Below are 16,885 nucleotides of genomic sequence, written 5' to 3' on the forward strand. Positions count from 1 at the left end.
CAAAATGTTTTAATTACCTCAAGGATTTATAAAGATCCACTGTTGCACTTGTGTGTTGTGTGAATGTCAGGGTGCAGTACAGCCAGGGCAAGTGAAGACTCATTATAGCCATATTCACTGAGCAGAGGCTTCTTTACAAGCCAGTAGTTGCCACTAGGGTAGTTCAAGGTTCAGTTCAGTTATTCAGTATAGAGGGGGTGGGTTTCCCCATGCACCGCGACTAATAGTCTATTGTATGTCCCCCTTTTAATTTCTACTCTCTCCATACCCTACAGATACTGGTGCCCACTATCTCTCCTTTCTGCTAGCAAGGTCGGCCCTCTACTGGCAGTAGTACCCGATAACTCTCCCCTTTCTGCCAGCGAGGTCGGCCCTCTACTGGCATTGGTACCCAATAACTTCTCCATCTACCGGAGGCATTGGAAACTACTTGGGCGGGAAACATTTTGCCTAATTTTGCTTAGAGGTCTCATAGAGACATGAGGATCTTTTACGTGCCGTAAATCTACGACATGGGACCCACGGCTTAAAGTCCCTCCCGGAGGACTTGTTCCCTGAATTTTTCCGCCCTTAAAAATTCCATGACCTCCGCCGGGTTTGAACCCGCGTTCCTTGAGTCAGGAGGGGGGGTAATGTTACCCCTAGACTACGGAAGCTGCTGGTTCAAGGTTAACCTGAAGTTTATTATTTTCCTAAAGAAGTGGGCATGAGAAAAATAAAACTATTTTATAGGCAATTTGTGGCAACACTACACTCGCTGCCTGACAGGAGGCCATGCAGACTGCTTCTACACATTAGGGTTTGTACAAGACTGTTAGACCTTGTTACTTATAAAGTAGGACAGCATTGTATCATCAGATTCCAGGTGAAAGAGAAAGTGAAACTAATATAAATTCTCATTGGTTAACTGCAGAGTATTGGGAAGAGCTCAATCACATACAAGTGGCCATGATTTGTATAGTATGTTTTATGAAGGCCATAAATAAGTCTTGAACCTACTGCATGCTCACAGTAAGTCAGTAGCTAGGGCCGTGCCATAGCTCAAGTGGTTAGTCACTGGCTTCCCACCACGGTGGCCTGAGTTCGATCATGGATCTAGTCAAGTGGGATTTGTGGTGGACACAGTGGCACTGGGGCCCGTTTTCTCTGAGTACTTCGGTTTCCCCTGCCAATCTTCATCCCACCAAATTCTCCATCATCATAATCACCTGGGTCAGGCTACAATAGATCAGTCAGTGGCCACTGTGCCGAGTGGACCCAGTTGGACTCTACCCCCCCCCCACTAAGCAAAAAAATAAGTGACAAAAAGTCAGTAGCTGTGTGCAAGTGAGTTTTGGAACTCAGAAGGAGTGAATTATGTTGATTTTCTCCCACACGGTGTGTACTAGCAATTCAGAAGACAAGACTTGGGAAATTGTCAAGGAAGATCATTCTACTGCACAAGAATGCCATCCATACATAGAATATATGACAAAGATAATATTGTTAACATTGGGCTGGGATTTCAATAACCACCTCACATACAGCTGCAAATACATTGATTTTCATTTATGCAGACCAGTGGAGATTCACCTAGCAGAACAGAAGTTACAAATGGATGGTGAAATCAAATGTGATGTCCTAAACTGGCTACCCAATCAGGATAAAAGCTTTTATGCTTGTGGTACCACTAACTTGCCAGGACAGTGGGAAAAAGTGTATTTATGTACAGATAGAATATCTTCAAAAGGTTTGGGAGTTTTGTGATTATGGCATGTTTATTCTTGCTATAAAAATAAAGTTCAGGTCAGCTTTGAATCACGCTCATAGAAATTCCTGACCTTTTATGGAACTGAATGTCCTGCTCACAACATACTGTCACTAGACCTTATCCTGATCCATTTGAAACCAGTCTTCTCCCTTCTCCACTGGTTTCCAAGATTAATTTAGTATTAACCTCCCATCCCCCATGTGGTCACTTCCATTCAGATTTTCTGATCAAAATTTAGCATACATAGGTAAGTCAATAATTATCCGCAATGTAGCTATAAATTTTATTTCAATACAAATAGAAAACTTACATTAACATCATTTTTCAACATAGTCCCCTTGCTTTTCAACGCACTTGGTCCATCGTTGCACAAGCTTCCTGATGCCCTCAGAAAAGAAGGTTTTTGGCTGAGCAGCAAGCCACGCAGGCACCGCTTCCTTCACTTCTTGGTCCAAGGTGAATCAATGGCCCCTTAATGCCTCTTTGAGTGGACCAAACAAGTGGTAGTCGGAAGGGGCGAGATCAGGACTATACGGAGGATGAGCCATTACTTCAAACTTGAGTTTCCGGAGGGTTTCAGCAGTGTGGGCAGCAGTATGTGGACGGGCATTGTCGTGCAACAACACAACACCTTTCGACAGTAGTCCTCGGCCTTTGCTTCGAATTGCAGGCTTTAGCCTGTCAGTAAGCATCTCACTGTAACGAGCACTGTTTATTGTTGTGCCCCTCTCCTGATAATGTTCCAGTACTGGGCCTTGTGAGTCCCAAAAAACTGTAAGCATCAGTTTTCCTGCGGATGGTTGGCTTTTGAACTTTTTCTTGCTGGGCGATTGTGGATGTTTCCATTCCATACTCTGCCGTTTACTCTCTGGCTCACAATGATGGATCCATGTTTCGTCACCAGTGATGATTCTGTCTAAGAAGACGTCACGTTCGTTACTATAGCAATCCAAATGTTGTTGGCAGATGTCCAAGCACGTTTGTTTATTCAACACTGTGAGTTGTTTTGGGATCCATCTTGCACAGACTTTATGAAACCCAAGTCTGTTGTGGATGATTTCATAGGCAGAACCATGACTAATTTGCAGACGATTTGCCACTTCATCAATAGTCACTCGTCTGTCTAACAGAACCATGTCATGTGCACGCTCAATGTTGTCCTCATTTGTGGCCGTGGATGGTCATCCAGCTCCTTCCTCATGCGTAACACTTGTGTGACCATTTTTTAATTTTTCAATCCATTCGTAGACACTCCGTTGCGGCGAAACACTGTTCCCGTATTGTGCTGAAAGTCTTTGATGGACTGCGGCCCCTGATACACCTTCTGACCACAAAAACCAGATCACTGAACGTTGCTCTTCTTTGGTGCAAACAGAAAGTGGAGCAGCCATGATTAACGGCAAGGCAGAGACGATGGAACTGACCTAGCAACATCAAACCTGTGCAGAAATAATGACGAGGAAACCACACATGACGATGCTGCGCAAAACAACAGTGCTGCCAACAGAAACACAAATAAAACTGCATTGCGGATAATTATTGACTTTCCCTCATACATCCCCCATCTCTCTCATTTATGTTACACACCACACCTGTTTTATCTCCTTTTTTAATTAATGTAATAATAGTTGATGAAGCATGTAAGTTAAATGGTTCACATTATGCAGATTTCCACAGCCTTCTGCTATTTCTTCCATGTTAGGTCCAAACATTTTCTGGATCACTCAGTTTTAAAACGCCCTTCCTCTGTTCTTCCCATAATCTAAGTGACCAAGTTTCATACTCATTCAACATGACAGGTAGATTTATAATTCTATACACTTTATCCCTCACTTTTTTCATAGCATCTGGAAAAAGAAAAGATTCATAATCGAGTTATAATAACCATTCCTCGAATTAAGAGTCATCATGTTAACAAATAAATGCTTTGGTTGACTACAGGCAAAGGTGATGTTTTTGGGGACTCATTCTGGAAGGACAATGCAATTGGACAGTCAGCTGCCAATGTACGAGCGCTGACATATTGTGACCTGCACACAATCAAACGAGACAAGCTCCTTGAAGTGCTAGATTTCTACCAGGCCTTTGCTAACTCATTTGCTCGCAATCTGATCCTGACGTACAACCTCCGGCATCGGGTGAGTGTCTTTATGGCGTTGTGCAATTAGGATGTTCTGATTTTAAATACTTCTTTATAGTATTTGCTATTTGAATTATGTTCTCCTCTTCACTCTGATTAATCCCTTAATGTCAAGTGGTTTGTGTGTATACTTTCTGCTTTAATATTAAAGAACTTCAAATTATACCCACACAGTGTATTTAAGGGTTTTGTATGATTCTCAGAATAAGTAGTGATTATTTTCTTAAATACTATTAACCAGTGAATTTTTGTAATATAAGAACAATGTGTTTCCTGTGAGGTAGAAGCTGAATATTTTAAGTACTACTCAAAAGAAAGCTCTGTGTCAGAGGGTTAAGGGCCTATTGATTCGGAGGTTTAGGTCTCTTTACCTCACACCACGAAAAAAATAAAAATCTTTCTGCATGTCTACATAGTAACAGACTAGAAAAGGCAATGGTTTCCCCCAGGTGCATCTGCAGATCTTAATAAAAGGCTTTCTGTGTACATTATTTTATGACTTAGATACTTTCTGATTGTCTTCTAAAGGCATGTAATATTGGCTAGTCTTATTCTTGTTCTTATTTCAATATTAGTAGCAGTAATGAGGACTGAGAAACACCTTGAATTCTCAACTAAAATGTTAAATGCTAATCACCTAGAGTGGGATATACATCTTCTGATATTTCAGGCATGTTTTCTTGTAGTGAGATAGCCATTCCGATTTGTACAGTATTCCCACTTGGAGATACCTGATTGGTCACTGTGACAACCAGATCTTAATATCATTTATGCACTGACAAATTATCAGTGAGTTGAATAGATGATTTTAGAAAATTGAACAGTTGGCTCCTCACTGTGCAGGAGCAACACTTGTTCCTAGTCGCAATAATTTACATTATGCAACTATTTTAGATTTGTCAAACTTTAGTGTTTATTCTTCCTTAACTTATTTCATAAAATATTCATAATATAGATTCGAATTAATATCATATTTGTAGATCATAATTTCAAAAAGTTTGAATCACATGATCCTAGCATGATCATTAGGAACTTTTGTTGTGTGTTGTTTTCAAAAATAAGACATGCATCACAACATACAACAGGAGAATATACAACCCACCAACCCAAACACACGTGTGCCTCAAGGGGGCTTTTAATTAACGATGTAAGCAACAACAGATGACAACAGTTTCCTTGTCCAATAATTTTAACACCTGATGATGACCACATTGGATGAAACATGTAATAATAAACTTTTAAAAGCAATAACGTTTAGTAAAACTATTCAACTCTATCATGAACTTTGTCGGCCGGCCAGTCGGTTTGGTTTGGTTTGGTTGACTGGGTGACTGCTTCATAAATGAGATTTTATGACTATTGTCATGTTAATATGAAAAATATGGAGAAATCTGATGCAGTTCTGTAACTACATTGACCTCAAGCTAAGTATGTTCTGTAAGTGTTATCTGGAGATGGGAGCAAAATATGGAAACCTTTCCTGATAACAATATAATGCATTATTATTTAGTGATAGGTAGGCTTATGAATTGACCAGCTCCAGGGAGAAGAGTCCTTCTTGAGAAACTACCAGTCACTTAGCAACTCAAGATTTTCACAACATTTTGTGGAACCCAAAGATTTGTTACCATGTTCACAAAAGCACTCCACTGCACCTATCCTGAGCCAGAACCAATCAGTCCATCACCCCCCCTCCCTCATCCTATTTCTCTAAGATCAATTTTAATATTATCCTCCCACGTATGTCTGGCTCTTCCATTGTTCTCTTTCTGTCTGTCATTTCCACCAAAAACCTATATGGATTCCTCTTCTCCCATTCCTGCTACATGCCTTGCCCAACTGAAAATTGTAAACAACCAAGGATGTAACATATGTTGTAGCTGATATTTCGCAAAGTGGCAGATGTGCGTCGTGAGAAGGAATTGGCAGAAAGAAGGAAGAATGATCCTCAGCTGGACCAACAGCAGGATCACCTTGTGCGCAAGATTTTCTCAAAGTTCCGTCGAGACCGAGCACAGGCACAACAACCCCCGGCACAGTCACCTGCAGGTTGGACTTTGATGCAGTCTCTGATATTCTTTCTTTAGCTTCAGATTTGCTGAAGTATGGCAGAAAACATTTATCCCATAACTAAATATATTTTGTGTTGGATTAAATAGGTGAAATTGAGAATTAAAAATAGAGCAAATAATATTGTATAAATTGACATATAATGAACTAATTATGTGAGGAAAAACTTGATTTCTTGAAATCATGTAAAGTAGCAAAGAAGGAAGATATTCCATAGATAGTTGTATGTTAAGAGTGTTGTTCTCTAGGCATCAGATGACAGGTTACATTGAGAAGTTTAGTTAATTAGTAGGCCAGGTATGTCTGATGAAATAACTGAATGAGTAGCTGTTGTATGCATTTATTAACATTTAGCCTTGATAGACTATAAAGTTATTCAGTGAAGAGTAGAGTGGCAAAATATGGTATAATTCTAAGAAATCCTCATGCCCCCCCCCCGGGCACTACAGCCCCATTGGGCCTAGGCCTACCTCCATGAACTTCTCCGTTCACTCTTCATGCCTTTGCTTCACAAAAGTCTTTCACTGTTGTGAAATACATAGTTACTTCATAACTTGTTATTTACATATAAGATTTGAAGCTTTAACAGTAAAAGAATGCAATAAAATTTTCTTAGGCCATCATCTGTATCAGTGTTGTGTTGCACTCAACTTTTCAGAAATGTCAGTGTTGAGGATGTTAAATAGAGATCTCTCTGAAACACTGACTTTTTAATTAAGCACTGTTACAGATAATTACCTGAGAATATATATTTTAGGGACTGATGATATCTGTCTTCTGGTATACAACCCTGTGTAGCCTGTTGACATTCAACTGACGTTCTGGAAGATCATGTTAACTCGGACATCAGTTGACTTTCAACAGGCTACATGATGTTATATCCCAGAAAATAGAATTTTTCATGACCATAACTGTTAAAACTGTTTAGGTATTCCTTACACTTCCCATTGAGTAATGAATTATTGAAAGGTACATCGAAATGATAGAGATATGTCTGCTTGTGAAACAGGCAGAAAAAATTAAGTAGGAGTAAATGTAAATCTGTTGGTGATACATAACTTCTCTCACATTAAGAATTGTTATATACTCTGAAAAAGAACTGTGCCACCTTAAATTAGTTTCTACGTGTAATTCCTTTTGGAGTGAATATTTTATGATATTGGTATTTAGTATTTCTGATATTGCTTCATTGAATCTGTTCATGACTGTCATTAAGGTATGCATAAAGGATTATTTTTATTTCCTTTTATTTGTGTTTATAAGTTTTTCATTTTTCGTCTGTCTAAAATTTTTCAAAGCTTACAGTTTACAGTTGGTGGGTACAGTGAAATATGCCACAGCGTTTGTTCTTCATTCTTGTGACACTATATGTAGGTTGTCATTTCTTTTCGTAGAAGTATTGGCCTGGTGAATAAATATATTTATCTGACACTTTATTCAATATATTTTAAATATTAGTCTCTATCATGAAATTGTACCAACATGCTTACAGGCCAGCAGGGTGACTTAGAGCGTGGGGACTTGGCAGTAGGTGCTGGTGCAGGGGATGGCACAGCAGGAAAGTCTGTAGTTCGGGTCTTGTCAACCACCAAGCTGTCTAGTGTAGCAGAATCAGATCATGGAAGTAGCGGAATTGCAGGGGCCCTAGTGGCAGTGACTACGAGGGGCCAGCGTCCTACAACAATCCGTACCAGCAAGTGGGGGCGTTTACTGGGGAGCAGCAGTCTCGATTCAGGAAGTGAATCTGTAAGCAATAATAATAACACCATTGGAATCCAGCGTTCTATGTCAGCCAGGGACCATACAAATGGAAGTAGTAAAGACAAAGCCCTGTCATTATCAAGTGCTGGTGGAAATACATCGACAGGTGGTACAGCAGCAGGATCAGGTAACAAAGTGTTCCCCAAACTGCAGAAAGTCACTACAACAACAACAACAACAACAACACCTACATCTGTAGCACCTCCACAGATAACAAGACAGGACACTATTGATGAAATCGTGGAGTTGGAAGATCGTGCAGGTGCAACTCCCACAGCCAGTACCAATTTGAGAAAGGTAGATTCATATGATAGTGGCATACTCCGTAGCTGTGATCAGAGACTAAATGAAGCATCTTCAGGTGGTCTTGTTTTATACCAGCAACCAACTGGAACAGCTGTACCACTGGGAATTGCTGCAACAGAGTACAAGGAAATTATTTCTAACATCATGGATTTTAAAGTTGATGTGAAGTTGGAAGTTCAGAGATTAAATCAAAAAGTAGGACGTATGGAAGAATTGTTAACAGAACTCATATCTAGGTTAGGTCACACAGCTCCTGTAGGAAATTCCACAGCATCTTCAGCCTCTTCCCAGTCTCCTCCACAGGAGACTGAAGGGGGCCCAGAGACTCAACAAGCAGTAGGCACTATACAGTTACAGAAGAAGCTTGCACCAGCAAGAGTGTCATCAGCAGTGACTGGTGTATCTTCAGTGTCTAGTTCGGTGGGAACAGGGGAAGGAACAAGTACTTCAGGGACTGGCATGGGAAGCATCTTACTCCGGAAACGTCGTAGCAAGTCAAGAACAAAAGCAGCAGCACCTGCAGCTCCCACAACCACATCTACAAGTGGAACTTCACCGAGAACATCGCCTACTGAGACAACAAGAATGCTGGAAGATCAGGATCAAGGTGCAGCAGATGCAACTTCTGCATCACCACTTCCATCCACATCCAAAGGTGAAGATGAGACAAGACAGTTGAGAAGATCCAGAGAATTCCTTTAGCAGTCCCCCTTTCCACCCTTAATATTGAGTGGCCTAAGTATAGAAAACATGTACTTAGGATTTAAACATCACTGTGTGACAGGAACATGGACTAAAAGTCTCTTCTAATAATTAAGTCTGCAAGAAGTGAAGGTGCTTATCACACTATAAATAAATTCAAATTATTTGGATTATATTCTTAAACTACACATAACCACATCCTATGAGAAACAGTAAAATTCATGTAACATAGACAAAGTTGTTTTCTCTGCTCTGCCTACCACTAATTTTAGAGCATACACTAGATAATAATTAAATATAATCTCGGGTGCTCTTCTTAAAGTACCAAGGTTTTAAAACACCAGAAATGGCTCTTCTAAGACTGAAAGAATGACTGTAGACTTCTGTTTTCAAGCTCTAAGTTTCAGGGATTACAATTGTTATTTGTCCCTGAACTAAAAGTGGTAATCTTAAGAAACTGACAGACCTGCTACTTGAAAACCTAATTGAATGCGTTCATGACAGTACAGAATATTATGCATTTCAGTGGAAAAAGTTCATTGTCTTCAGCTAAAGCTTCTGAAGTTACCAACTTAATTTGCTTAAAATGTAAATGTTATTCCCCACATTTCAAACTTCTAACTACTGTATAAATGAAAATATGCTCATTTTAATTGTCTGGTTGTTATGATTATGCACTAAAGCTCACTCAGGAAGTTCTTCTTTAAGGAAATTTGTCATTTGAGGTTTTCAGGTTACATTGAGATTTGCTTTCTTGCCTGTAGACTTCAGATTGATAGCAAATATATCACAGGTGAATTTATCTTCCCAAATGACTTCAGTAAACTATTTTCAAAATGTTGATATAGTGAACAGTTCATTTGAATCCAGCAATAGAAACCAGGTATAACTAGTTTCAGTTCAGTTAACTGAGTAATAAATAAATATAACAAGTAATATTTTTATTCCATTGGTGGAAAGAAGGGACCCTCTGAATCTAATAGAACAGATTCATCAACACATACCTGAGAATGAAGAAAGTTGTCTTCTGGGTTTAGGCACCGTGTATTCTTCGTTTTGGCCGACGTTTCGGAGGAACGTAGCGCCTCCATCTTCAGAGCAGTTGAATAGCTGCGGAGAGCAGTAGCTGTGGGTTCCTCCAAAACGTCGGCCAAAACGAAGAATACACGGTGCCTAAACACAGAAGACAACTTTCTTCATTGTCATCGCCGTGAAAACCTCAAAACTTACACATACCTGAGAAATCCACATTTTGATAACTGAAATTGTCAGGCTACCTTTATGCTGTGTTTATTACTTCATATTTCTTACAAAATTCACACAAGAACCAGATGCTGAAGAAGTATTTAAGTAAGAAATATTTAGATGCAGTATTTTAGATTTTTAACATTTTATTCATATATTTAGGACAATAATTCTCTTGAAATGTCTGTGCTTGTAGGTAGAAAAACATGCATTCTGTTATGTGCCTCAGATGGTTTAGCATGTCTTTTCTTTCATATTGATTTACTCTTTTCATAATCATTGGTATAAATGAAGTGAAGTTAACTGTTTCATGCAGCAGTGATCAGTGGATCTGAGTCCTTAGCTCCCTAGCTTATGTAGTGTTCTTCATTAGAGCTGAATATCCCACTAGGTGTTTCTGTTAATAGTGGATCATCTTCAAATGGCATGATCTTTGAAATTTTATGGATCACATGACCCAACATGACTGACATAGTTACCTATTTTTTTGCAATATTATGATCATAGGACTTCCAACTCATCACATATTCTTTGAGCATAGCAGAGCACCACACCTGAAGATAGTATGATATAAACCAAAATGGAGAATTTGATAAGCAGATGCATACAGCTGAGTCCTTATTACCTGATCCTAGTCCTTTTGAGGCTGAAGTTGCTAATGCAGCAGTGTGCTGAGGAGAATATTTGAACCAAAGTGACAAGTGGTTAGACAAAACTCACAATGAGGAGCTTCATAACTTGTATTCTTGGCCAAATGTAATTAGAATGATCAAGTCAAGGATGATGATTTAAGATACTGGTGTGATAGCCAGCGTGTTACGACATAAGTATGTATTCATTTTGAAAAGTGATTGCTCTTATATACTCAACAGTACCATACATAAATTTATCATAACAGACAATTCATAATTTAAAATGCTTGAGTTCTATCGAACAAAATCTACCCTCTTAAGTTTATGTGCTGTGACAAGTGGCAGTACTTAGTCATCTGTTATACTTGTCATCAAAATATATGTGATAACAAGTCTTTAAGATTTTCTATGAAGAACTGTTAGGACACTGAAAATGGTAAAGAAACATGGAATAGTGAGATGCTGTTTAGTTTCCGTGTATTGTTGGCTTCAATTCTGGGGCAGAGTGATAAATCAGATGGATAATACCTTCTGATATAAATGGCTACCAAAATCATGGTTCACCCAACACCAGTTCAGCTGTGTCACAAACCACAAAGTTATTATCTTTACTGCTGTCCATTCTCTTGGTACACACAGCATCACAAATTTGTTTCAGATTTTACTGTTAAAGTATTATACAAAGAAATAAGCCAGCTTGTGTTCCAAATTACATAATTTGAGCAGAGCAAAATGAATACGGATCTCATCATTTTATTTCCATTCTATATGCATATGATAAAACAAACTGATTTTTTTAGCAACAAACAAAATAGAAAGGAAGATGATTTGAGGTCCTTTTCCTTCTTTTTGATGCCAGCTGTACACTATAGGGAGGAAGTGATTTCAGAACATAGAATTTAGGCTTACAGCTGAGTGCATGTGTGAAGTGGAACTGCTTTTAAGTTGTTCATAAGGTATCTGCAGACAAAAATTAATTTTATGAGCATCACTAGTATAAAATACTAAAATATGGAATGTGTATTTCACAGAATTCTTGAAGTATTAATGGAAAACAAATTCAAAACTGGTCATAATTACATATGTTAAGAATTAATAGGAACAAGAAGTAGTAGGAACATGAAAGGCATCATACTGTAATCTAACATACAACTACTGTAATTTGCAAACAGCCCTAAACTCCATCCTTCTGTGATGTGTTGGGTGTGTGGGTTACCAAGGTTGGGTGAGGTAAATGTATGATGGTGTTAATTTGGGCTCCAAGAGATATTCCTCTAAAGTCAGTCATAAGGAATGTTTCAAATGACAGTGAATCAGGAATAGGAGACTACTATAACTATAACTGCAACTGAATACAGCATGACTTTACTTGGTGAACACTTATTTTCTTGCTTTCTACTCTAAACTAATATTTATTGAATATGCAAATACAAGTTATGATCTGAATCATTAACTGAGAGGTATCTGTTGATATGGTTTACACAGATTATACTTCTAAATATATGACAATTGTTTTGAAAGTTTGATAACTATTCCCTCTTGCTACCTTTGATTAATGACTTGATACTGCACCCATTGATCATCTTCCACCTTTAACCTTTCAAAAATTTCTCACAACATAGTTTTATCCCAATATACATACGTAAATCTTTCCTCAGTCAAACTGAAATTGCTTTAATGACACAAAGTGGATGGATGTGTGAACACCGTGTAATCCAGTCACCACAGATCTCAAGTTGTCAGTTATAAATAAGAGAGATATTCCCCATGTCCAAATCTGGGAACCTGGAAAAATATCACATGTTCCTGAAAATTAGTTTTGCACCTTCCTACCAACAGCAATATAGTTTAGATTCCTGAGCCCCAAGTAATAACTCTGTATAATTTTGGAAAGCATTGTTACATTTGTAACACACCAAATCCTTATAACTAAACCTTCACCCGTTCAAAATATGTGTTCTAAGACTCCTGTTGTCACAAACAGCACACAAACATTTCTAGATTACTACATGTTGTAAGAACCTTCAGACATCCCGGTTATAAACTAAAGATATGTGTGACTGGGACTGAACACCTGACACCTGTGCGGAATTTTAAAACCCTTTTTACGCAGTATGAAACACTAGCTGATTAGAATTTCAAGAAGCTAACAGTGTTAATATCTTTAGGTCTTAAATGTTGGTGGGGCCCAGACCTTCCAGCCTTTACAGACTAGCCACCCGCAGTGTACCCCAGAACTTGAAGTACGCAAAGATAAGTAATGTTTCAGTGTAGACATAAATTTTATTACCTATTATGGCTGTAAATTATTGCCTATTCTTGTCATAAACTCCAGTAAGTTCATTTTTCTCTGGTTCAATGCTAGCTGTCTCGACTTGCACATCACTGAGCTGGTGCCAGTTGCAGCATGCGCACACTTTTCTTCATGAGAGCACTTCTTCATATTTCTACACAGTGTACGATTCGCATGCGACAAATATGGAGACAATCCAAGGATGACAAATTAAGAAGAAAAAAGAAATGTCAATAAACACATCCAAATTACACCTTTCTGTGAATAAATTTTGCAATTTTGTGTAAATTTTAGGATCATCGAAATGTGCTAAGAAATAGAATATATTTTCATTCCCATCATTACCAAATTAGCATCTGGTTGGGGCCTTTGATGATAACTGGAATGTTTCTTACTTTTTTTTGCTTGACAATAGAACATAACTGAAAGCTGGTTCAGCTTCAATTATTTGTTTGTAGTAAAAAAGTAATGGATGTTGTACCATATAAAAGAGAAGATCTAGGAATTTAAGCAATTCAATAGAAAGGGAACTACAGATTATACAAGAGAACTTGAAATCATTAGGAGGAAGGCATATGAATACAGTATTTATATTTTATTTCTTGTAGCAAAACTCAAACATTCATATTGTAACGTGTTTTGCTACTGAAGACGCCGTTCGGATTGTTAATTGGTTTATTTAACAACCTACAAATCGTACTACAAATACTTATAACACTGTTACGGGTTTACACACTTTACAACCCTACACAATAATCTAGTCACTCTGTCTTCAGTAGTCTTCACGTATTTATAACATTTATAACATAAGATCTTCTAACCATGCGTTCAGGTCTTTCCGCGACTGCTGCTCTATTTCAACTGTCTTCGGCGGCTGCTACATTTTAACTGACTCCTTAGGCAGTGCAGTTCTCTGATAAACCCTCAGCCAGACAACAGAAAACGCCTCGCCTCCCTGTTGCCTAGTTGCCGTGTTTACAGGTGTTGTCGCCTGTTACGTCACAGTGGGAAGCGCTGCCTTGTCATCGCGAGGGAGGGGACGGAGTGTTGACTGGCCCGTCACCGTAGCAGCGGCAGCGCTGTTACGCCACCGCTGGCAGGAGAGAGAGCATCCTGCATAGCGCAAATACATCACACTGCTCCCTTCTTAAGGCTGTTCATCCCGAATAGCCTAACGGTACATCCCCGTTCCTTTTATTTGCAGGCTGTTCTTGCAACGTCTTCTTTCTTGTCCGGCTACTCCTCTTGCAGTGACTATCCTCTGTCCGTTACATCCGCTCCCCTCTTAAGACCAGCTTGTCTCGAGCGGTTTCCTTTTAACTTGCCAGAAGATCCAGCTGTATCACATTCATCCATCGCACATTCACTTTGCTCGGGAGGCCGGTGCTTCTATTTTACCGGCTCCTCTTCTGTATTCTGCTTCTTTTGCGTTTTGGAGGGGGTCGATCCCTCCATAGTGTCCAGTTTTTGATGTTCATATCTGCTGGGATTCCGAGCAGCACGTCTCCTTGTGCACTTGCACATGCCTCGAATTTTCCTTTTATGACGAGTCCTTGTGTCGTCCTCTCATGTTCAAGTTCTTCTCGTACTTTCGTTGACACATCTTTATGCGGGCTTGTGCGTGACTCCAATTGATCTCCCTGGAGTCTGAGTCTCTTGAGCCATGCCACTGTTGCACGGCGGGACACCTTCCTGCAGGAGGCAGCCAACTTCATCCGGGATCCACAAATTCCTCCGGTTGGTTTCTTTGGCTCTCCATGTTGCCCTGCAGCTTGCTTCTTGCTCCTATACCGCTTCTTCTGTCCTTTGACCGGTTTCACTACGGCATCTTCGTTGAGGACTTCTCGTTGTTGGGACACCTCAGGTTTCCTGTCCACTGAGGTCGGCTCTTTTTCTTCTAGACATGCCTCCATCTCTTGGCAGGCCATCATCTCTCTTCTGGTATCTGTTGTTTCTTCTTCAGGTTCTACGACCGGTATCACAATGGGGACCACTTCTTGTTGTGCCTCCTCAGGTTTCATGTCCACTGAGGCCGGCTTTTCTTCTTCTAGACGTGCCTCCATCTCTTGGCAGACCTGTTATATCACAGTGGGAAGCGCTGCCACGTCACAGTCGGGTAGGGGGCGGAGTGTTGACTGGCCCGTCACCGTAGCAGCGGCAACGCTGTTACGCCACTGCTGGTGGGGTAGGGGGCGTCCTGCATAGCGCAAATACATAACAGTATTAATAGTCTTATGTCTTGTTACACACTACACAGATACTTCTCAGTAGAAACATATATTTAAAAAATGTTAGGCATGTATCTTTTTATTTTGACATTCTTTATGTGATGTAAGATAAAATGAGATGTTACATGAAGATAAAGTTGGGATTCTGACTGCTAGGATTCTGATTATTATTTTAGAAAAGCTTATTGTCACTTAGTTGGAGCAGGGCCTTATTGACCTTTTGCAATGCCTGAGCAACAAGGATTTCTATACATATATACACCCCTTTCATTAAATACGGGAAGTTGTAAATTGTATTTCTGCTGTAAGTAAAATGAGTATGGTGAAATTGGTATTGTCAAGATAACGTTTTTTTTGTTATGATATTTTGTATGCCTGAGTGTTTTAAAATTAGTTTATCCTGTCATGTGTAACTGTATTTCAAAAACTCCAGAATCACCCATCCAAAACTAAAGTACCAATTGTTGTTGCATAAGTTCTAATTAAAATACTAGGCTTTCATTCGCCTTTAGAAGCTGGGCTTGGGGATTTTATACCACTTGGTACTCATGACTTTTCAACTCAGGGTACCAGTGTCAGTAATGGAAAATTGAAATGCTTAGCCAACTGGGTCATCTCACATGCTATTATTAGCACAGCACAAGGTCAGTAAAAATAACTGATTATACTCCCCTTCTGATGTGGTAAAGTAAAGTTGTCCTGTGCTTAACTGGTTAAACACTAAGTCATGAAAACATATGGGGGAGTAGACACATAGATCCACTTCTTGACTTCAGCACTAGATGGAGGTCAGTGGTCAGCTTGATACTCCTGCCACTTTATCCCCAAGAAGTGAGCTGATAGTAGCCATTGGATAGGAGGGCGGGTGGACCCCAAAATCGATATGGATGATCAAACTTCGACCTCTTGGCAGTCCAGCCCATAGGCAGTCACTATACAAATTGCGCTATCCCGGCTCCCTCCTTTCTGTTCTGATACTTGTGTCTGTTGTTACCTGGTGATCTCTGAGACAGAGAATTTAGAGAATAGTCCATTTATTTTACGAAAAATTGGATGAGATTGCTCTGTTTCTTTGTTAAATATTGCGAGGAGTTGAATACTGCATATGTCTATAATTTAGTCTTTGAAGGCCATTTATATGAAGATGATTCTCATTAGTTTTACTGTTGACTTTTACTTCTGCTGTGAGATGATAATTACCTCACCAACTGGTTTCAGTTTCGATAATTTTTCAATATTTAGTTTAATAACTCTTTCTATAGTATAGTTTCATGCTTTTGGATTTGTAAAAACATAAGAATTTCTGTGTTCTGGGTTGTGGTCCCACGTAGTTTTGTAAAGACTCCTATTCTGAAGATGAAGGAAGTAAATTTATCTCAAATGTAGTACCTATTTACCACACTATCTTCACAGTCACCATCATGAGAACCTCAGGTATCATGAGAAGTCTTATTTTCTTCATATTGATGGAAAAGGGGTGATCATCAGTTTTAGAACCATTAAGACTATTTTTAAAACAAAATTTCTCCTGCTTTCAATTTTGTTGTAACATTATGTGTAAATAATTTAAATTAGTGAAGTGTATGGGCAATCAGAAGCTTTTTTTGGTAACATATAAATCATTTTAATGTACAGGATGGGGCACAGAAACTTCCTTTTTTGAAGGCGAATAAAAGAAAAATTATTGCTGATAGACAAAATGTATGAACTTTAAAGTTTTAAATCATGTAGTTTTAAACTAAATATCTTGAAGGTGGT

The 16,885-nt window shown here is 39.1% G+C and overlaps 1 protein-coding gene across 5 annotated transcripts in view; it reads left to right on the forward strand.

Annotated features, from left to right (window-relative positions):
- LOC111866334 (potassium voltage-gated channel protein eag) overlaps positions 1 to 9,784 on the forward strand; it is a 190,571-nt gene extending 180,787 nt beyond the window's left edge. For all 5 annotated transcript variants that reach the window (XM_033752204.1, XM_033752205.1, XM_023855178.2 and 2 more), the window contains 3 exons: positions 3,692 to 3,888; positions 5,771 to 5,939; positions 7,453 to 9,784. In XM_033752204.1, the coding sequence (XP_033608095.1) occupies positions 3,692 to 3,888; positions 5,771 to 5,939; positions 7,453 to 8,729 (1,643 nt within the window). In that variant the 3' untranslated portion in view covers positions 8,730 to 9,784. The remainder of the gene's footprint in view (positions 1 to 3,691; positions 3,889 to 5,770; positions 5,940 to 7,452) is intronic.
- Positions 9,785 to 16,885: the final 7,101 nt, after the last annotated feature.

This window comes from Cryptotermes secundus, unplaced genomic scaffold, assembly GCF_002891405.2.
Source record: "Cryptotermes secundus unplaced genomic scaffold, Csec_1.0 scaffold40, whole genome shotgun sequence".
NCBI classification, from domain to species: Eukaryota; Metazoa; Arthropoda; class Insecta; order Blattodea; family Kalotermitidae; genus Cryptotermes; species Cryptotermes secundus.